We start from the raw sequence: 23,677 nt of genomic DNA on the forward strand, positions 1-23,677 counted from the left end.
AAACTACTAAACTTTCAGTGATAAAATAATTTTTTATGCCAATGTGTCTTTTTTTATATAGCCCATTGGAGGATGAAAAAAAGCAGCCCTTGTATGTAGAGTTACCCCTCTCCCAGACTGGAACCAGTCATAATGTCACTGGTTTAACATCACACTAACTACCTCTTTTTTAAATACTATTTTGGAGGTGTTGAGGTGTCAGATATTTGTCCTGGAGGTGTTCTTTTGAGTACTAGCATATCTATCAACACAAGGCTGGTCTATTTGAATACCTTCAAATACAATTAGACTGAGCTGGAATTGTACCCACTAGATCCCATCACTCAGTCTGGCAGGAACCAGTCATTTCCTTATTCTAACATTTCAAAAGGGAGATATTTTAATGTATTTATGCAATATATTTGTTTTTTCACAGAATTCCTGAGTTAAATTTTTAATACCAATAAAAAAATCTTCTATTGGTTTCATGTCGCACCAACTCAGACAGGTCTTATGGTGACAAGACAGGACAGGACTAACACTGGAAAGGAAGTAAACATGTCTTTAATTGAGGCACAGTCTTCACTTTTCTGTGGTGTGAAAATGAGAAACCATCCACAGGATAGCCGACAGTGGGGTTCAAGCGCACCATCTTCTGAATGAAATCTAATGGCTATACAGCCCATACTGCACAGCCAACTAGCTCAGTGCAGGTGAAGTAGAAGTCCCTGGTCACATTCTTTGAAAGACTAAGGTAACAGCATTCTTGGGCTATGAAAGATATGGTTTGTAATTTTATTGTTGTCCTCATAACTGACTGCAAATGTTCATCATAAGCTGAAGATTTCCTCCTGCATCAAAATACGACAGTGTCCTACCCATGAAGCTGTGTCAGTGATCGTAGCTGTTCATGACTGGAATAATTAGCACAGCCCAGAAATGCCTGTTCCAATGTCTGACTGAACCATTAAAAAATGAAGGAAGATGTGGAGTATTATTGCTACAGGACTGAGGAAGAAGTAATTTTTGAAAATGTAGGTGGTTTATTGAAAGTAAAATTTAAAATATAGTTTTAAAAAATCAGTTTGATTTTAAATTTGAAGGGAGAAGAGCCAAAGGTTAACAGCTCATAGGTGATTTCCGACAAGTATGCTTCACAACTTTCAAATTGAGTAATATGGGGAAGCAAGTAGCAATTTCATATAAGACCTTTGAAGAATATGCTGAGTAAATGTTTGCAACCTAGCATCCAGAACAGAGATCTTAACATATTTATTACAGATCAATGGCTGGTACGGGAAACTTGAAACTTTGGTTAGGGGAAGTGATTGTGTATTTACTAAAATAACCTCCCTCTTTCAAAAGGCCAGACCTCTAATTTATTTTTTAAAACTAGTAGTGTTTACCAACTAAAGACAGGTTGTTTTGTAACAGTAAGATAGGAAAGGGTTAGGATTGAGGGGGGGAATGATCGTTGCGTTAATTAAGGTATAGGCCCAGCACTTGCCTGGTTTGAAAATGGGAAAATGGAAAACAATCTTTAGAGCTGTTGATAGTGTGGGGTTCAAACCTGCCATCTTCCCATTGCAAACTGACAGCTACACAGCTTAAATCATGCCGTCAACCTTCTTGCTCCACTCCTCTGAGAGACCAATTTCTTATAGAACTGTCATCATTTTACAGGCTTCACTGTACTTCATACTTATAAAATGTTCATTTTATGATATTTTTAAAATGCAAGTCTATTATTGATATTTCTCAAGAAACAGAAAAAATATTACAAATATATACAGCAAGTTTCTTTCATCTGTTGGCCGGCAGGCGTGCCCGGCTTATCTGCCTCCCACTGACTCGTAACTTTCCGTTACACAGCACAGCGACAGCACGAAAATGTTTGCACTTCACAGCAGGACCATGCTTAGAACGTGTATTAAGTGTCAATCTGTCACTCCAACTGTTCTCGAGTTGTGAAGTGTTATTTTGGGGTATAATTCTCATACCTCTGCATGTGTACACAGTAGAGGAAAGGGTATTTATGTATGATAATTATGTGAAAACAGAGTCTTTGCGGGAAGTCGTTAGGTGATTTGTAACGAAATTTCCATGTGTTCAACTTCCACACAGAGAGACCGTGCGGAAACTCACAAATAAACTGAGAGGAACTGGTTCTTTACTCGATAAGAAGCAAAGTGTTAAAAAAAAAGTGTTCTTAATGAGGATAAAGTAAATGTAATTGTTGATAGATTAGAACATATGCCTAAGAAATCCCCAAGAAGACTTGGACAAGAAGGTGGGGTTTCGAAGAGCTCAGCATGATGGGCTATGAATATGTTAACAGGTACAAGCTTATTTTCTTAATTCTTTAATACTGAAAATGAAAACCTACAACCTGTTTTCCAGTCTTTGACTGGGTCAGGAATGTAATGAATGAAACATATGTAGGCTATTATTACAATGGTGTCGCCACTCACAAGCTGATTTATGAATGACTGGTAAATGCTATGAAATAATAATGGAGTGTGTTGTTGAAATGAATGATGATAGGGAAAACCGGAGTACCTGGAGAAAAACCTGTCCCGCCTCCACTTTATCCAGCACAAATCTCACATAGAGTGACTGGGATTTGAAGCATGGTATCCAGTGGTGAGAGGCCGACATGCTGCCGTCTGAGCCAAGGAGGCTCTTCTTAATTCTTTAATACTAATTTTTTAAATTCTTATTTTCTTAATTTTAATTGTTATCTCATGTCATGCACGGATAAAGTGAGTGAAGAGGTGTCCTTGTTGCTTGCCATGGAGCGGGGAGTGATGAGTCAATGGGAGGCAGATCAGCTGGACACGCCTGCCGGCCAACCAATGAGAGAAACTCATTGTATGTACTACCTTGGCTGTCAATGTGTAACGTAGCGACTTCACATACCACCTAACTGTTTGAAACATTTGCCACAGGACATGGAGATAAAACTCTTTGTAGTTCAAATAATAGTCTTTGTGTTGTTTTATAGATATTCTAATCTAGAACAACAATTATACTATACCACACAATAGAGAGAATAAAATGGAAGAGCTTTTAAAGAAGTATTTTTTGTCAAGTCCCTATCCTTCGCACATTCCAAACTGTACAGCATCAGATAGGGGTAACATAGAGTATACATAGGGCATATCTATATCTACTTCAACATGAAAACTCTGAGAGGTTTTAAAAGGTCAGACAGAAAGCCTGCTGCATCACTTCAACAGTGTGTTAAAAATATGTATGTACTATATACTGTTCAATACCATTTCAAATAATAAATCATTTAATCTAAAAACATGTAAACCTGTAGCTGTATTAAATGAGTAAAAAGTTTATAACAATAACCAGTCATTACTTCATAATCTCCATTCACATTAAAGATAAACAAGAACATTTCTAGCAGCAGAGGAGAAGAAAATCTGTAGTACCGGTAGTAGTAGTAATGGTAGTAACACCATCAAACGGGGTGATTTCAAATTCGGGGGTGGTTTCGGACAGTATAGTAGATTTGCCAGTTTTTGTTGCATAGAAACGAGCCACCACTGCTTTGCACTTCCGCATGCATTTTAGTTTGAACTTGAGGATATGTTTTCTGCGTTCCATGCTTTTTGTTACAAGTAGACTTCATACCTTGGAAATTTTCCAATGTGTACTGGCATTGTTGAAAGTTCATGCGTTATCATTTAGTGGATACTTTTGATTGTCACAACCGGAAGGAATGCATTACAACTACAGTTCTTAATGAGATCAACTGATTGAAGTGTTTATAAATTATTGCTGTGGAATTCTGGTGTGATTTAGAGAAAAGTGTTTTATGCACATTTTATTAACAACTGAAAGCAGTCTGGATGATTTAGGGCAATGCCTAGAAATTAGCAGAGGTAGAAACGAGCTACTTCAAGGTGTAATTATGAACCAAATCTATTAGAAAAAGCCATACGTGATAATAAAAGTGGTCAGGACGAGGAGGAGGAGGAGGAGGTCACTTTTTAGCCTGTGCAGCATCTCTTTCATTTCATCCTCAGCTTATCTTTCTCACTAACAGTATTTCCTAGCTGATGAGACACTACACATTTTGTTCAAAAGATACCAGCATATGGGGATATGGAAATAACATATACAGGAGAAAATAGAAAATAGTCAGTTCCAATTATCGACCTCGTGGTGTAGTGGTAGCGAGCCTGCCTCATATCCGGAGGCTCCAGGTTCGATTCAGGGATTTTTACTTGAAGGCTGGTTCAAGGTCCACTCAGCCTATGTGATTACAATTGAGGAGCTATCTGATGGCGAGATTACGGCCCCAGTCTAGAAAGATAAGAACAATCGTCGTGCTGACCACATGACAACTGGTAATTTCCAGAACTTTGGGCTGAACAGCAGTCGCTTGCTAGGCCATGGCCCTTCAGGGCTGTTGCACTATGGGTTTTGGTTTGGTTTGGTTTCACCAATGAGAAAAATGGGGGAAACAGGAAGAAAATAAATGAATGAGGCAGAAAAGCAAAATTTTTAAGTATGTATGAGGTATAATATGGAGCAGAGAATTGCTACAGAAGTGCAGACAGATTTTACACAACATCTACCTAGTATATTCCCATACAGACACACACTCATGCTTCAGAGGCATGGCTAATGCAGGGAAGACATAAAAGTAGAATACAGGCCTGTGATGGAGTGACAAAATTGGAGAAACGGAGGAATTAAAAAGTTAAGAGGTGGTGATAGAAGAACCTAAAACAGCTGGAATAGAAAAATCAAGATTACTGTGCTGTGAGCACATGGAGAATGATGAGGAAAGAATGTCACTAAGGATGAATGATATGGGAAAGGAAGGAGAGAGACCTAGAAAAAGGCCAAGAAACAGATGGCTGGAAGGAATGAAAAAAGGGTGTACAATCCAGAGAACTCTGGTGGATAAAGAAGAGAACAGAATGTGTACAGAAAGCTGTCGAGAGGCTCATGTTCCCAACAGACCCATCTGAAGGCTGGAAACGTGGTGGTGGTGGTGGTGGTGCATGTAAAGAAACTGTATAGTAAAAAGTATGGTATTTATAGAAAATGTTATTTTAAAATTAGAGTACTGGTACTTCTTGAATGAAAGCAAGTGAGTTTTGTTACAGATATTTCTCATATTTAAATAAAACTCATAAAAATGAGATGCAACTGTCTGTCTGTCTGTATGTCTGTTTTTGTTTGTTTGTTTGTTTGTTTGTTTTTAGTTTGTTTGTTTGTTTGTTTGTTTGTTTGTTTGTTTGTTCTGGATAGGCTCAAAACTACTGGATCTATTGAGGATATAGCTTGAAATCCCAAGTCACGCAAGGGATTCTTTTAATTTTGATATATTTAACCATTTCAAACTAAGAGGTGGATTTTACAGGGGCATGTCCCTAATTTGGGCAATTTTTGCTCTAAATCAACAAAAATAACAAGTAAACAGTTGGCCCTATTAAAAAATGAAGTGCACCATGTGGTCCTGAAATTAAATTTTCTACAAGAAATGTCATATGCATTTCCTTCATAACTCTAACAGTTCGAGAAAATTCTGCTTTCTTGTGTTTTGGCACCACCACTAATGTGTAGGCTACTCATTTTGTGCCTAAGCATGGGTCACATGAAGCCACATTCATCATAATTCACGTAAAGTCATTCATTTGCAAACAGGCCAACTAAAAAATGAGTGCACCATTCTGCAGAAAACTTCTGGAGGCTATAACAGTTGTATTATTGAGCGTGCTAAGCATGCTTATCCATATTTAACCTTTTGATGAGTGCCCACGGCATATGCCATGCAATAATGCTGGCCGCATCCGAGTACGTGTTTGACCAGTAAACAACCTCTGGGGAGTAAGAATTTAAAAAAAAAATTACAATAAACTTATTTATTACAACTTTGAGTGACTTTGAGAACACATGAAAAGACATTTTGGATCAAGAACACACTGTCATTTCAATTTTTTTTTTTAATATATCACCTTCACTAATATCTCTATGTAGTTCATCTATAATATCATCACTTGTGTCCAGAAACTCCATAGCATAACTTGTAATTTACAAAAGAAGAAATATTTACAGTTATATGTACCAAAACCAAAAATATTTATAGCCACGAACAGCACAAAGAAGTATCCACATCGGCGGCAATCGTAACACTGCTGTAACCTGTAAGCTAATGGCGCACCAAACTCTTACACTGTAGGGAATAGATGCATTTCCGTCAGAGACCACCACCACCATACAGAACTATGATTTGTACAGCGATAATATTTTAATTGTACAGTGATACTATTTGAATAACTGAAAAAAGTTCCAAAAATGCTGCCAGATGTCATTACATCAGTAAGCAATTAAGTTCTTAGTACTAGCCTAAAACGACAAATGCAATGCTCCCTCATGTGGGACCAAACGGCAAATGCCATGCGCACTCTATCGACTGTCCTCAGGTGCACTCGTCAACAGGTTAACAACTGCTGTTGGCTGTAGTTTCTTTATTGAGCCATTCGTCTGCAAGCTTATAATATTCACATTTCATTCTACATCATTAACCACTCCTTGCTCATAAATCCATATGAAAAACAGGTACAGTACATTAGGCTAATACTTAAATAATATATTACAGGTAAACCCCGTTATACGCGGATTCGTTATCCGCGATTTCGCATATACACGATTTTGGTATTAACTCTAGTGCTGCCATCAGTTAACAGTACGGCGAAGCTGTAATTCAGGTACAAACACGCGTGCCAAACTCTGTAACATACGCTACTTCGCGCGCCAAGGTTAAACGGGGCAAGCACATCTCTACGCACATCTTCTGTCGCGTTTGTCGAGACATTAATCGTCAGTTCAGTTCAGTTCAGTAGAGCTGTAAAATTGCACATGTGTCATATTTAAAACACCGGATAGAAGGAAAGAAAGTGTGCCTATCGAAGGAAAGAATCGTATAACAAAGTCGTAATACCAATATATATGGTCCGTTATTGGACATTATAAATCTTCCAGTTAACTCATTCCTGGTTGCCAGCGTTTCACCCCCGTGTGCTAGGCTGGGCTCGTCAGTTGGTACCTAGCACACCTACCAATACGCTGACCAGTGCGTAGGCAAATTGTTGCCACCGGCAGTGCCAATGCACTATGAGAGATTTTGTCTCATTACCAAAATTAATGCCTGCTTGGCCATCAGATGATATAGATGTTGATTCCCATAGGGAATATGAAATATTTGTTCCGAATGAGTAAATTTATAATAATCTGATGGCCAAGCAGGCATTAATTTTGGTAATGAGACAAAGTCTCTCATAGTGCATTGGCACTGCTGGTGGCAACAATTTGCCTACACACTGGCCTCCACGGTATGCACTGGCCAGCGTATTGGTAGGTGTGCTAGGTACCAACTGATGAGCCCAACCTAGCACACGGAGGCGAAACGCTGGCAACCAGGAATGAGTTAGCTGGAAGATTTATAATGTCCAATAACGGACCATATATATTGGTATTATAAATTTACTCATTCGGAACAAATATTTCATATTCCCTATGGGAATCAACATCTATATCATAACAAAGTCGTATTCGTTAGAAACAAAGTTAAAAGTTTTGGATCGCTATGAGAAAGGTGAGCGTGTTTTTGACATTCAACATGCTTTGGAACTTAGTGAATCAAATGTGTGAACTATTCGCGACAATCCAGAATCAAGAAGTAAGTATAAATAACCACCTAATCGATACTTTATTAATGCCTCAGGCAAAATTGAATAAAATTAAAACTTACAGGACATGTTTCGACCACTTAGTGGTCCTCTTCAGCTGTATAAATAAAGAACTGAAAAGAAAAACATTGACAATAAGCACTAATAAAAGTTCTTTGGAGACTCCTTTGATAAAAATGGAGGTCGTCAGAATAGGTCATCTTGCCTTTCGTTCTTGTTTGGAAAAGATGTTTATTCTGCGCTGTCTAGAGGGTCTGTCTTTGAGCGCGACCTGGTGAAGTAACGATGTGATACAGTTTGACAGTTCATGGAAAGCTCTGGAGAGAAGGGAAGTAGAGTTTCATCGTCATCTAAAATAACATGTGAGGGAGGAGGGAGATTGGGCTGTGCTTCTGCAATGTCGTGTTTGATTATATCTCTTGTTCGTCTAGTCTGTTTCATGTCTACCCATTCTAAGTATTTGCTAATATTCTCATATAAGATGTTTTTATGCTCGTTGTTTTCGTTGAGATTCTCTTCACCGTTTTCCAATTTATCAAGAACGATGTGGATGTTTTCCAGCCAAGAGCTTGTATGCAGAGTTTAGTTTATTATTGTGTTTTTCAATCTTAAATTTTTAAGTCTATAAGTTTGCATTAAAATGGGTTTCAGAAACATGATAATGGTTACTTTTTGTAAAATTACTAAGATTTTCTGCTACTTTTAACTTAATATGTGAGTAAACGGAAACCTAACCCTATATTTTACATATAAAATGACTCTCGATTTACACGAATTCGGTATGCGCGGCAATTCCGCGGAACATAACTATCGCGTATAACGGGATCTACCTGTATCAGCCCATCCTTCTGTGTTTGTTATTTTGGTAAGAATATCAAAGGAATTTTAAGAAAGTTTGGAAAGCAGTGGAGTTCTTTGAACTCTTTTCCAAGGTGCCATTGACCCTGATATTAGTCAGAAGAAGTGAAAACAAAGAAAAGAAAATGTTACCAGACAGAAGAAGTCGATGTGTATGAACTATGACTTTAACCAAATTTACACAACAGTAAAACTGCTCTCACTTCAAGCATAATATGCAGGTCAGTCATTGTCTGCCTCAAACCAGGACATCACACATCACAAGATGCACATGTGGCAGGAATGTTTCTTCAGGGGGCATACTTCCCTTAGCAACAATGACTGGCCAAGACATAGAAAACAACAGACATTGTTATTATTGCTGGTTTCACGGCCCATACTTGCAGACATGATATGGGCTTTTGGGCTTATGCCATGTCTAGAAAACAAGGTGAAACTCTTCACGTTTTGCAGAGAGTTTTGCTCCGTGTCTTCAGAAGAAAATATCAACTGTTCACTAGGAAGACTTATACAATAATGAGGGTTTGAATTTAATAATGTTTTACCATTGGAGCTATAGTGGTATGCTTGCTTGACACCAGGTGCTCACCGTATGCTGGCACAGCACTCCTATCGGGAGTTGACGACAACATTAAGCTCCAATTAGGATGTTCTATCACATCGTGTATGCGTGAAAAGTAACAAGGAAACATCAGACGAATCAGGGACGAATGTGGTAGAAGAAATAAATAGAAACTAATAAAATAATAGGCAACAAAAGACACCAGGATAGAATAGAACAGAAGTGAGGAATGGAAGGAAAGTTTATGGAGAAAACCAGAGGATGATAATGATGCCAGACGGTGGTGGGGGCCTAACTGGTATACACACATTATGAACGTATGACATTAATACATAACACATACCTTGGAATGAACCAACTGGTGATGACTAACGTATGAATTTGGAAAACACCGAAATGAAATCATATAGAAAGGACAGGGTAGAAAACTACCTACATAAATCCTTAATGGCTGGCAACATGCATTACTTAATTGATAGCCAGTGTCCCTGTTGAAATTGTTGGGATTTTTATGTATTTCCACAGCTTCCCATATAATCCTAGACCTAGAACATTCTTAAATTCAAACCCTCATTATTGTAGAAAAGTTCCTCGTGAACAGTCAAGATTTTCTTCTGAAGAGGCAGAGTAAAGTTCTCTGTTAAACGTTCTTTTGATTTGGCATAAGCCCAAAAGCCCATATCATGTCAACAGACATTGTTGTGACAAGTTCATTTGAGGCAACCGGAGGCTCTGTGATAGTGAATCTGAGTTATGATACAATTCATCACATCGTCATCATCAGGCTACGGTACAGTACTGGAATATATGCACTTGAAGGGTTCCCCTAACATTGATTATGGTCAAGAGAGCTATCACATGACTATTTCTGCGTAGCATTTGCAGTAGAATCACCTACAAGGTAACTTGCTTTTGTCTTGTACTGTGGCCAGAGGTGAGATATGAAGTACCTTTATCAGGAGCCCGAAACAAAGATGCAGAGTTGTCAGAGGAAATTTTCACTTCCTGCCACCAAAGAGTTCCAAGATCATACAGATCAGTGTGGGTAAAGTAATTATTACATTGTTTTTATGTCAACGAAGGCTACTCCTAGAGCAGCTGTGAATTCCAAGGTCTATTCTAAATATGTGAATTCTGAAAGAAATTGTATATTAACTCCCCAGAATCAGCAACACTTCCTTGATTGATACGATACTCAACAGTCTTAAGAGATAAGTAACTAAATCCGGTTATCTGGATTATAGTCACTTAGTTATTACTAAAACAAAGCCGAGCTTTCTACCAAATTACATTGGCCTTCATCAGGACATGGCAAGTCTGCTTCTGACAGTGATCATAGAAATTCTTCGAAGAACATTGAAATAACAACTATACTATCCACGCTCCCCACCCCACTGACTAGACTCTGGTACCATTACGTAGTGCTGTGGTCGTTGGGAGTGAAGTTACTGATTCATTATTTGTGTAATTACAGACCATCAAATCCCGTTTGACCAGGCGAGGGTCATCACGCCTGTAAAAGACTTCTATGCTCCACTTGTGAGGGAAGCCATAGAGATAGAGCTGCACCCAAACAACTTCAATGGGGAAGACGGCTTCAAGTTATCAAATACATGGAGACATATACTCCATAAATACAGGCACAACACCACCATGGCACATTGTGACACGCTTCAGAAACTGTTAACAGAGAGCGGTGAATCAGCAAGTTCCCTCCCAGCCACCACAGCACAGCGTGACAATCCCGGAGTCCAGTTAGTTTGAGGTCATGGCTTCTACGTCCTTTGAGGAATTTCTATGATCATTGTCAGAAGCAGACCTTCCATGCCCTGATGAAGGCCAATGTAATTTGGCAGGAAGCTTGGCTTTGTTTTAGTAATAAATTAGTGGCTTTAATCCAGATAAACATATTTAATTATTTATTTTAATATGAGCCATGAAAACCTATGTTCATTAATTAGTCTTAAGAGATGTTCTTGTTTATGGAATGCAAATGTATACATCTAATATAGTAGTTTGTTTCTCATTAGTAGCATTATGGCAAGTCAGTATTACTCTCTTCATATACAACAGCATCCACGCTTCAATATCAATACCATGCTTACCATATCTGCTAACGAGAGTTAAGAGAAATAACTTTACACAGGATTATCATTGGAAATATATTAAGAATTTTATAAAAAGCAACAAAATATACATTAAAAGTGATGGTGAATTAATGACTAGCAGAAAAAAATTCCTTTCAGCAATACACATCCAAAATTATACTATACATAATATAAAGTTGCCATAGTATTCATGCACATTTTTTCATTTAAAAAAAGGTAATCTTTAAAATTGTATGGAAAATAACTGTAAGATTATAAATAAATGTATCTGAGGGAATGAAAAACGAATTGAATGTATGGCAGTGAAATAAATAATTACAGTACTTTAAAAAATATGAAATACATTCATGTACATTATTAATTGAGTATTGTTTGTACTAAATGACAAATCATGTAAAATATAACAATAATACAGCTTTGCTTAACTTGTACAATATTGAGCTTTCATACTTACTATTAATTAGATTCATTACCGAGTACAGAATGTAAATATTTTGTTAGATATCTACGAGTGTTAATGACCCCTCATCACGGGATGTGAGAGATGCCAAAAACACCATCACATACCTTCTTGCAAATAACTTTGGTTTATTCTTTAAAAGATGTATAAAACAACTCATTTGTTATTATATAGCCACAATAAAATAAGATAAAGTGATAGTTGCGTCAGTGAAAGAATTTCATGATCATTTATGAATGCTTAAAATTTAAACTGATACCCATAGTGTCCTAAGTTGAGTAGAATATTTAAAATAGGAAGAAACCATTCTAAAATATTTTAATACAAAGTTACATGAGGTCTTTCTCAACTTATCTTTGAATCAGTCAATGAGATTTTAAGAACTGGTAAGAAACTAAATTAAGATTATTTATTTTATTTATGTTTGAACCTACAACCTACTCCATTGTCAATCAGCATATTTTATCTGCCAACTGGAGCCCCATTACATGAGACAGTCACTATCATAAAAGACTGTAAAACAGTATTAAGGTATAACAGAAAAAAAAAAACAATAATTAAGGTATAGTGGAAGAGAAAGTGAAAAAACACGAATTGGAATAAAGGGAGTACATAACAAGATAATAATCCCACTTATTCTTGGATGGCCTTAAAAAAACTGGTGTAGCCATTGGAAAATCTATAAAAGAACAACAATTTCTAAACTCATCATGATTAGAGCAAGAATCACAATCAACCTACAACAGAATCATATGTATTTTTATACAAGACCATGCATGAATGTATGAACTACAATAGCAGGAAATATATTTAGCTATTTAATATATGGTATCCAAAATTTTAAATTTTCTGACTGCAAAGTAAGAAATTCAATGTCAAAAGAAATCTTAAGAGCAATATAATATGCCAGTGCTATGTGTCATGACTATCACACCATTCCCTAGTGAGATAACATTCTACTGTTTTTTGTATTAAGAATCCTTTGCAACACTAAATTTCATTCCAAAGTAAACTTAAATCTTAATGTGCCTAAAAGTAACATAATGGAAATGTATAACAAATGATGAAAATTCAAAGTCATTTCCAAGACAAATAAGGTAACTGTTAATCATTTTACATAAAATAATAATTAAATAATTTTGAGATAAAAACCTGTCAGTCCTAACTTCTCTCAATACATTAGATATGATGAGGGGTCATCAATTATTACGTATTCAACATGTTTACTAGCAATGACATCCAAAACTGTAGACGAGTTGTGTCCATAGCTCTCATTTTTCTTACTTCTATTGGCCAGACCTACTCTCACGGAGAAAACACCCTGAGGCTCCGAAGTAGAGTCGCAAGAACACTAGCCAGATTTTCTGCTCTTTGCAGAAGCAGGCTCTCGGGGACATCCGCTGCGCCTAGAGCTGATACTAATGTCTCTCTAAACACAGCTGCAACATCACGAACTTTGAGCACCAAGTTGCGGGTCTGCAATGGTGCCGTGGTGTGAGCTGTAGCATCAGAGGCTAGCTCCGTTAGTCTCTGCAGGTGATGTAAACAGCTAGCCAGATTCTCTGCCAGTTCATGCCCTGTAGAATCGGTCACACTCTTCACCAAAAGTTTTGATGCCGTGACTAGCTGTCGAGCCTCGTTTGTTAGCATCTCTTTAGCCATCTGGAAGCGTGCTTCGTCCATGCAAGCACCACCACCAGCAGCCTGGGCTTTGGAGCACTGCGCCACCACTTGGTCCAGCCGCTCCAATAAACTTACCATTGTAGCATCCGACTTGGCAAACAGAACTTCCCGGCTTGGTGGAGATGGTCCTAAGCCACCAGATCGAGGTATGATATGTCCATTTCTCACTGGAGGCGAGTTGGTAAGACCAGTTTTTGGTACATTTGAAATTACTTTAGGGACAGGAACCGGGCTGCGTTGAACACTCCTCTTCAGTACATCCTATAGAACCATCCATTATGTGAAAGCTTTAATGGAAAAATCAGTTTCATGAGAGAAGGAACAGATATATTTGACCATTAACTGGACTACTGAAATACTGAATGAAGTATATTGCATGCAAGTTTTAGTACATACACGAGGATTGGGGCAAAAGTCATCGCAACTATTTTTTTTCTTGTAGATCTGTGAACGGATCACAAACGTATATGTGTCGTATGGAAGTTCTGCAGGCATAGTGTGTATGCAGAACAACAGATGGCTCTGGGATAGCTCATAGTAGTGCAGCGAGGGCTGTGAAATCAGTCAGTTGGTGAGTGTCGTGCGAGATGGAAGTAACCCGTATTGAGCAACCCTCTTACATCAAAATAGCCATTCTCCGAGGGAGAAATGAGATAGAATGTCACAGTGAATTAGTGGAAGCCCTTGGGAATAATGCCCTACCATACCGTACAGTAACACGGTGGGTGGGAATGTTTCAGCAAGGACTGTGTCAACCAGTGATGAGCAACGTTCGGGAATAACTGTCAGTGTGCGTACCGACGTGGCACGTACCGTCATCAAGCAGCTCCTGGATGAAGACAGACGATGGATGCTAGTGGAGTTAGTGAGGGCAAGTGGCATCGAGAAACACACCGTCCACAGGATATTGCGTAATGAGCTGCAACTGCGCAAAATCACATTGCGGTGGGTACCGCATGCACTGACGGAAGTTTAAAGGTGGGTGCGCTATGCAATATGCTCAGACAATTTTTCATGCTGGCAACAGGACGGCGATCAATTCTTGTCACGAATAATTGCCATCGATGAATTTTGGGCCAGGGCATATGAACCAGAACTGAAACGTAAGTCCGCGAAGTGGCAACATGCTGGATCACTAAGGAGGCAGAAGGTCCGTCAGAATCCTTCCCCAGTCAAATTGACGGTGATCATCACGTATGACGTCAGGGGTGTCATTGTTTGCCACTTTGTTCCACATGGCAGAACAGTGACCGCACAGTACTATAGTTACTTCCTGGTGGGACAGGTACAACGTGGCATTTGGGAGAAACGTCCGGATCTTGTGGACAGTGCAATAATCCTGTACAACAATGCAAAACCACATAAAGCAGAGTGCGTAGGGCAGCTACTGCGGCGTTGGGGATGGGAAGAATTGGAGCACCCACTGTACTCTCCCGACATTTTGCTCTGTGACTTTGATCTCATTCGAAAGATTAAGGAACCACTAGGTAGTAGGCAGTTTGCAACACAAGAGGACATTGCTAATGCTGTGCGCCAATAGGCGACCCGATTCACACATGGTGCGGCAAATGCTGAGGCAGATGGTATTCAGCGCCTCCCACATCGTTGGCAGCATGTGGTGTCAGCACCAGGGGACTACTTTGAGGATCTTTAGGCCTAGGTTTGTCATGTCAACTTTATGCATACAGTGTTCTCATTTTTTTGCACCGGCAAGGCCACATTGCCCTGTATACTACCGTAATAAATTAGTGTGTTACAATATTTCAGTGCTATTCATTGTCCAAACATGTAGTTAACACTTTGTCCTTTCGTCTGTATATGTCACATTTTCCAACTGGACTGGTATCTTTAAGAAAAATTATAGCTGCCATGACTTTTGCCCCAACCCTCGTATATATAAAACACATTTCAATAATGTCAAGGTTAAATTTATAACTGACTGGGAAAGGAAGTGTGTAGCTTACTGTTCTTACCAGTAAAGAACTGAGAATAAAACACTAGATAACTATCTTTTAGATTTATGCCCCATAAAATGAAAAAAATCTTCCTTAATTCATAAGATTTTGCAAAGACTTTCTGCTTTTTGGGTAGATTGGGCATTTTATCAAACACTGAAGACTAATGAATGTAAACAGAATTTCAGCCAATGAAACTTTCATTTAAGTATATTCTTATGATCTGTAAGTGAAACAACAGGTATTTCAAGTACTATGAAAGTGAAGGATTACAATAGGTATAGTTGAGCAAAAGCTAAGGATTTTGAAATTTAACCTAATTACTGGATAATACTCTACCTTAGTTCCCTTTCCTCCACATACTTTCCCCACATGCCTGGCAATTGAGTCCCCCTTGTGTGCTGTCAACAATGACAATATGTCATTATGTCTATTTCTTACTGGAGGCAAATTTGTGAGATTAGTTTCTGGTACATATGGCGAGGCTACAATAAGAGGAGCAAAGAAGTTGGGAGTGAGATTTGTAGATCTCATGTAAAGGTAAGACTGCAGTTAGAATATAGCTCTAATGCATGCGACTTTCACCAGGACTACTTGATACGAGAACTGGAAAAAATTCAAAGGAAAGCAGCACGATTTATTCTGGGCGATTACCGACTAAGGAGTAGTGTTAAAAATTAAATAATTGAAAAAGAGGTTCAACCTATTCAATACATAAAAGAAAGGAATGTAGTGATTACATTCTTATTTAATAGTGATTAGAAATGGGACCGGTTTCGACCCTAGTCCAGGTCATCGTCGGCCGTTCAAAACATAAAAAACAAGAAAAACAATGCATATGAAAAAGAATAAGTGAACTCTGGATCGGTATAAGATGAAATATAAATTGATGATGGGGGTAGAAATTGTGAGTCACTTAAAATAAAACAGTACGTAATATTATGAAAGGTAGTACGGCACACGCAATGATAAGTAAAGTCTCTCAATGTTTATGAATAGTGGAGAACGGTCAAATGGGTCAGTTTTTACATTCTGTCAGGTACAAAGTCACAACACTATCGAACAACATATGAAGATCCATAAAATTTTTTTTTTCAATTATTTAATTTTTAACGTTAATACTTTCAATACGGAACAATGAAATTTTTATCTTTAAGGAGTAGTGTTACGAAAATGTTACAAAGTGTGGACTGGGAAGACTTGGGGGTAAGGAGATGAGATGCTCGACTATATGGTATGTTCAGAATATACAAAGTCAATACAGAACAACAATAACATTTATAACTTGCAATACGTGGTATGTTTCGAGCTGTCAGTGGAGAGTTGGCATGGAATGACATAAGAAGCAGCTTGAGTGAAGCTTTCAAAAGTAGAAAGGACCATAATATGAAGATAAAGTTGGAATTCAAGAGGACAGATTGGGGCAAATATTCATTTATAGAATGAGGAGTAAGGGCCAGGAATGTTCGATAAATTTCTAAGTTCAACAAAAATATTTAAGAGAAAGCAATCTAAACAACTGATAAGGAATCTGTCACCTGGGTAACAGCCCTAAATGCAGATCATTGATTGACTGATTGATTGATTGATTGATTGATTGATTGATTGATTGATTGATTGATTGACATGGTATGGACATGTAAAGCAAATGTCTGGCACAAGAAAAACCATGTGCATGCCTAGAAAGAACGGCTGAAGGAAGAAGGCAGTGGGAAGATCTAGGAAGAGATCGCTACATCAGCTGAGAGAGGATGTAGTGGATGGAAGTGGGCATCAGTGGTAAGAGAGAAGGCATTTCTGAACAGAAAACAATGCCGGACTCGTTCAAAACCACCCACCCAGCGTGCTAGAGGAGCTTGATAATGATGATGATGATGATTATTATTATTATTATTATTATTATTATTATTATTATTATTATTATTATTATTATTATTATTATTATGGATGGGCAACTCCGATCATTTGGGAGTTTTGTTAGAAAACTATCATTACCAAGATGTTAATTATTATTAAAATCTTCCTTGAACATTTAGGTTCTACAATAGCTTTGTATGACAACAATGACAAAGGAAACTAACTATTGATATTTTGACAACAGTTATTAGAAACGGAATGAACTTGCCATTTATGATTTGCAGAGTTGTACAGGAAAACTAATATGTGCTGTCAAGATTGACAATATGTCATTATGTCTATTTCTTATGAGAGGCAAATTTGTGAGAGTAGTTTCTGGTATATATGGCGAGGCTACAATAAGAGCAGCAAAGAAGTAGGTTGTTTAGTACTGGTATTTGAGAGACACATGAGGTATAAGAAAATGAAGGCACAGTTGAAAACTGTTTAGAAAATATAGTCATCTTTTTGTCAGCTAGTGACAGTGAAACCTCAATAGAGGTCATCTGTAACTGGGAGATCAGAGGAATGTTCCCACTGTAGGCCATAATCTTATTCAGATGCCAGCCAGGTGAGTAATTTATTTCCTAATTTCCTTTTATTTGTAACAATTTTCTTTTTTGTTTTAATGTCAGATGTTGCCAGTAAGTTGTACCCTCAGAATAATACTATCCCAACTCCCAAATCACTGAACTGAGTTTAAAGATTTGGAATAAGCCTGAAAATTCAGAGTTTTAAACAAGACACTTGGTATTGTTACATATACTTGTGTATTAATGGAGCATTAAAAAAAACAAAAAAAAACGTAACTACTTAACTACTCTGTACACAGAGCTATAACTGTTTATCAGTATGTCTCCCTAGAAGTTCAACAAATCTAAAACTGTTATTGTTGTCATAAAATTTGTGTAGAATTGTTTAGAGTTACAACAGTTTTTTTTTAATTGGGTAGAAAATTAAATTGTAGTTTTCATTGTGCATTAATAATAATAATAATAATAATAATAATAATAATAATAATAATAATAATAATAATAATAATAATAATAATAATAATAATAATAATTTCGTGTGGCTATTTCTAGCTGAGTGTAGCTCTTGTTAGGCAGACCCTCTGATGAAGGTGGGCGGCATCTGCCATGTGTAGGTAACTGTGTGTTATTGTGGTGGAGGATTGTGTTATGTGTGGTGTGTGAGTTGCAGGGATGTTGGGGACAGCACAAACACCCAGCCCACGGGCCACTGGAATTAAGCAATGAAGGTTAAAATTCCCGACCCAGCCGGGAATCAAACCCGGGACCCTCTGAACCGAAGGCCAGTACGCTGACCATTCAGCCAACGAGTCGGACCATTGTGCATTAACAACAACATTCGGATTTTGAGGGTTATGACAGTATTATTATGAAGTTGTGAAGTGCACAAAGTGGTAGAACACTTGCAACACAGACTGAAGTGTTGGCCATATGATTTTGGAACTGTCAATTTAAAAACTAAGCTGTACAGAGCATAGCTTGTTTTGATTATGGTACTGGGATCCTTCACCTAGATCCAGAGAGCAATGTAACTGAGAAAGGTGTTATTTAGCTTACCGGTATAGATTGGCCAGCAAATAGTTGAAAACTGTCCTTTCTGATCATCCTCAACCTTCATAAATAAGTCAGAATCTTTCCTAAAACCATCCAAATGAAAATTATACTAATGCTCATATTAAGATCAAAATAAGTTTGTATGGATCTCTAAAGGTGAGCCAAAAAGATACACTTTATTAATGAACAAGACAAGTCAACACCAGAAAGATGAAGCAAAAATGTTAAATTGCATAAGAATTGGTTTTGATTATGTTACCTAGCAAATATCTTCATATCCAAAACTCTCAACCCACAAGGGGTCGCATCACGGTCTTTTAGACCGGGCGCATACATTTTTTATTCTTTCAAAACTAGTTTCATGGCATAAAGCTACATCCCTTCCTGCACCTTTCAATGGACTAATCCACTACACGTGCTTATGTTTGCTGTTCCCCACTTTCATTTGTTTCATCTGCTTTTTCTGTAAGCCTGGTTGTTTCCACTGTGCGCGACTCCTGGCATTGCCTTATTACACAGTCCTTTACACTGTGCGCGACTCCTGACTTCACTGTGAGTGGTCTTTGATGCCGGTATAGAGGTGTTTAGTGAGTTTCATAGATATATTTTTCTTCTATAATACAAAGTGTTTTCTTACAAAAACTGGTATTTAGTTGCATGGATAAACTTTTCTTTAATAATACCATGTTTTTGCTACTAAAGCTGGTGTTCAGTTTCATGGATATACTTTTTCTTTAAATTAGTGTGTTTTGCTACAAAAACTTCTATTTAGTTCCAAGGATATATTTTTCTTTAATAATACAACATGTTTTGCATTAAAAACTGGTGTTTTGTTTTATAGATAGTCTTTTCTTTAATAGTATAAACTGTTTTGCTGTGTATTTTGTTTCATGGACATATTTTTCATTACTAATACAATGTGTTTTGCTATAAAAAATTATATTTTGTTTTATGGATATGTTTTCCTTTAATAATGCAGGTTGTTTTGCTATAAAAGGTAGTATTTTGTTTTGTGGATGTACTTTTCTTACAAAATACAATGTGATTTGCAAGAAAAACTGCAAACTTATTTCCTTTCATGGACATATTTTTCCTTAAAGATAGGCCTACAATGAATTTTGCTACAGAAACCAGTATTTTATACTCTCCGGTCAAATCGACCGTGCGGGACCCATCCCGTAACTCTGTTGACACAATCCCTCGCAGGTTAATGAGGAGAGTAAAAGAGGTAATATTGAATTTATTTTTTTAATTAAAACTAAAAAAAGCATTCAGTATTTCAGGAAAAGAAGAGCTATTGAAAAGAAAACAAAGCAGTTCATTAAATAAAATGTGAAGCATCAAAAAGTAATCATGCTCAAGACACAATATTTTTACAACTAATCTACATCTTTACGAGTTGCTCAAATACTTGAAAATATGCAGAATTTTATTTTGTGTAGGAAAACCTATTAAATATTAACACTTCAATCATGTATTATTAAACACAAACAAAAATCACAAAACACCTTGGAAACACTATTATTTGATGCAAACTGGGTGAAATCATTCCAATATCCCAGACCCTTCAACTCTGATCTTCCAATTTTGAATGGCAATGTAAATCAATATCCTAAATGTTCATTCCTGTTTATTAAGTTAACATTATGCACTATGAAGTGTTTCAATCTGAAATTGCAAACAGCACTGTCTATTGTAAGATTTATGGAACTGCATATTTTTTTTTATGTATTACCAACTTTCTCTTGTTTGGCATCCTCAAATATAAATTGGGTAGTTCACTGTATTCCTTAATTTGTAATTTTGTTTGTTTGTATTCAGTTAATGTTTAGTAGTGTAATTCTTATTTGTATACCTATTGTGAATACTGTAATTGGGTGAAAGCCTGTTATCTAAATAAAATAAAATAAATAAATTTGTGATTCAGGAGCTATAGATGCATTTCATTAATTTGTTGTGTGCTTTAGAGTGTAAGACATGAGGCAGGGTTAAAATTTGTCCCCCTACCTTTTTCATGTTTATAGAGGGGACTGAATAGAAATATGGAATCAGAATCATAGGGGAAGTTTGGGGTGTGTCCATTATGCCATGGGATCTATTATGCAAATAAAAGTAGTATATAATCCTAAATTTTTTTTGTACTCCGTAAACAGATTTCTGTGGAAATATGCACAATTTTCTGGTAAACTGCTTCATATTCAAAGATTTATTTTATAAATAAATATACATGCTAGTTAACTCTGAAAGACAGAATATACCGTACTTAAAATATATATTATGTTCATTGACTGGGTTGGACCATGTCGTTTTATGTACTTTATGTACAGGTTGCTAATGTTTCAAATATACTCAAGCATTCATCTTTTTTTTTTTTTTTTTCTTTTGTCACACTAATACAGATAGGTCTTATGGTGACAATGGCATGAAAAAGGCCTAGGAGTGGGAAGGAAGCGGCCATGGCCTACATTAAGGTACAGCCTCAGCATTTGCATGGTGTGAAAACTGGAAACCATGGAAAACCATCTTCAGAGCTGCCGACAGTGGGGTTCGAACCCACTGTCTCCTGGATGCAAGCTCACAGCTACGTGCCCCTAACCGCATGGCCAGCTTGCTCGGTCCAGCATTCTTTATGAAGGCGATTAGGGGTGATTTGACATAATCAGTCTCTGCAGGCAACAAAAAAACTATGAAGCTGGTCTTTATACCTCACCTTATATCATCTCTCCACCTCCTGGTTCCCATGAGTCCCAAGGACAACTCAAGAATATCCAGATTATGTGTCTTTCGCCTGATGGTCTGATGGGCAATTTGTAACTTTCCACAAAAGTCATGTTGTTTCTTTATTTCTATGCGTCTTGGATTTTTCTTTCGAGATTCCAGTTCACTGCTGCTGAAATCTTAGTTTTTACAAGTTGCTTTACATTGCAGAGACACAGATAGGTCGTATGGTGACAATGGGAAAGAAAAGGGCTAGGATTGGGAAGGAAGCTTTTTTTATTTTTTTAATTGCTAGTGGCTTTTTGTCGCACTGACACAGATAGATCTTATGACGATGATGGGATAGGAAAAGCCTAGGAGTTGGAAGGAAGCGGCTGTAGCCTTAATTAAGGTACAGCCCCAGCATTTGCCTGGTGTGAAAATAGGAAACCACGGATAACCATCCTTGGGGCTGCCGACAGTAGGATTCGAACCCACTATCTCCCGGATGCAAGCTCACAGCCGCGCACCCCTAACCGCATGGCCAACTTGCACGGTGGGGGAAGGAAACAGCTGTGGCCTTAATTAAGGTACAGCCCCAGTATTTGCCTGGTACAAAAATGGGGAACAATGGAAAACCAACCTCAGGACTGCAGATTGTGGGACTCGAATCCACTACCTCCCAAATACTGGATACTGGCCGCACTTAAGCAACTGCAGCTACTGATCTTGGTAAATGTTAGGTTTTATCAATAGAAGCTTCATGGTTTTTATTGGAATAATGCCTAGCTACAGCTGAAATTTCCATGTCTTGGTATTTGGTGTAATGGGTATGTTCTTTGAGTCTGCTAAAAATTAGTTGTTTCATTTTGCCTCTGTAGCAGAATCCACAGATATATTCAATACCCCTTGGCACTACAACCCTGATGATCCTTGGCCTACCATGTGACCCCTGCTCAACCCGAAGGTCTGCAGATTATGTGGTTAGTGTGAAAAATCCTCTTGGACATTCTTGGCTTTCTAGACAGAGACTGCTACCTCACTATCAAATAGGTCCTCAATTGCAGTCATGCTGGCTGGGTGGACCTCAAACCAGCCTTCCAATACCGGCAAAATATCCCTGGCCTGGCTGGGAAATGAACTGGTGCCTCAGGGTAAGAGGTAGGTACACTACTCCTAGCCCATGGGGCTGGCCAACCTGTAAGTTACATAAAATAACAACATGGTCCAACCTTGACGTAAGTGAGGCATGTAGTTGCAAAACTTGTCAAAAACAAATGGAGATACCTTGTATCTTGCCCTCCTATTGTCATCCTCTATGTTGATGTGATTACAGTCATTTATTTTCATAATTCAGTAATTGCCTTGCATTTTCAATTGTAATGGCATTTCAAATCTGCACATTGCATTTTTTTAAATTTCGGAAAGACCTCCTGTATTTACAGGCTGTCACTAAGAACAAGGTAAAACAAATCAATTTTTGTGTACATATCTATTAATTAAAGAAAATTCTAAATTGTAAAGGAACAGTATAATTCGTGTAGCATTTCTGAGCTGTAGCTGTAGAGGTGGTGTCTCAGGATCTTGATAGAGCCTCAGAGGACGAGGGTCATGATTTTGGGGATGAGCTTCATTGGGAGTTGGAAGCACTTCCATGTGGCGATGAAGTGATGAGGTACAGTACCGCAAGCTCCGACCATTATCCCTATTATTTCGATTTCCTGAAGGTGGTATTTAAATTTGTGGTAAGGGATAGTGGGTTTGTATTTGTTAATCTTTTCAAGATTAACCTCCTCCGGCTGACTGTTATGGTGCTTGAACCTGACAGTCGGATCTAATATGAATCCTTGATAGCTGTTGTCTTTAAGGGCTATGATGTCAATTCTCTGCGAACTACCATTTATGGCCAGTCTGTGTACTTCCTCATGTACATTGAATCCCTTTTCTCAGTTCTTCGGCAATGAAGGATCTGATCTGGTAGTGTCGCGTGTTTCTTAGGAGCTCCCCGCACGTGCAAAATCCCAGGACATGACCAAGAGTTTCTTTCTTTCTTTCCGTGGCAATGCTGACAAAGGTTGTTGTCCAGGGATCTGCCTGGCACCGAGAGCACAGCAGAAACATTAGCAGTCATCTTTATAGCCTCCCTCCACTCATTACAAGACAGTCCGGTATGAT

General features: G+C 37.8%; 1 protein-coding gene across 1 annotated transcript in view; it reads right to left on the minus strand.

Moving 5' to 3' along the window:
* Positions 1-12,713: 12,713 nt before the first annotated feature.
* LOC136866017 (uncharacterized) overlaps positions 12,714-23,677 on the minus strand; it is a 109,891-nt gene continuing 98,927 nt past the window's right edge. The window contains exon 22 of the mRNA XM_067142628.2: positions 12,714-13,629. Coding sequence (XP_066998729.2) covers positions 12,991-13,629 — 639 coding nt within the window. The 3' untranslated portion in view covers positions 12,714-12,990. The remainder of the gene's footprint in view (positions 13,630-23,677) is intronic.

This window comes from Anabrus simplex, chromosome 3 (assembly GCF_040414725.1).
Source record: "Anabrus simplex isolate iqAnaSimp1 chromosome 3, ASM4041472v1, whole genome shotgun sequence".
NCBI lineage: Eukaryota > Metazoa > Arthropoda > Insecta > Orthoptera > Tettigoniidae > Anabrus > Anabrus simplex.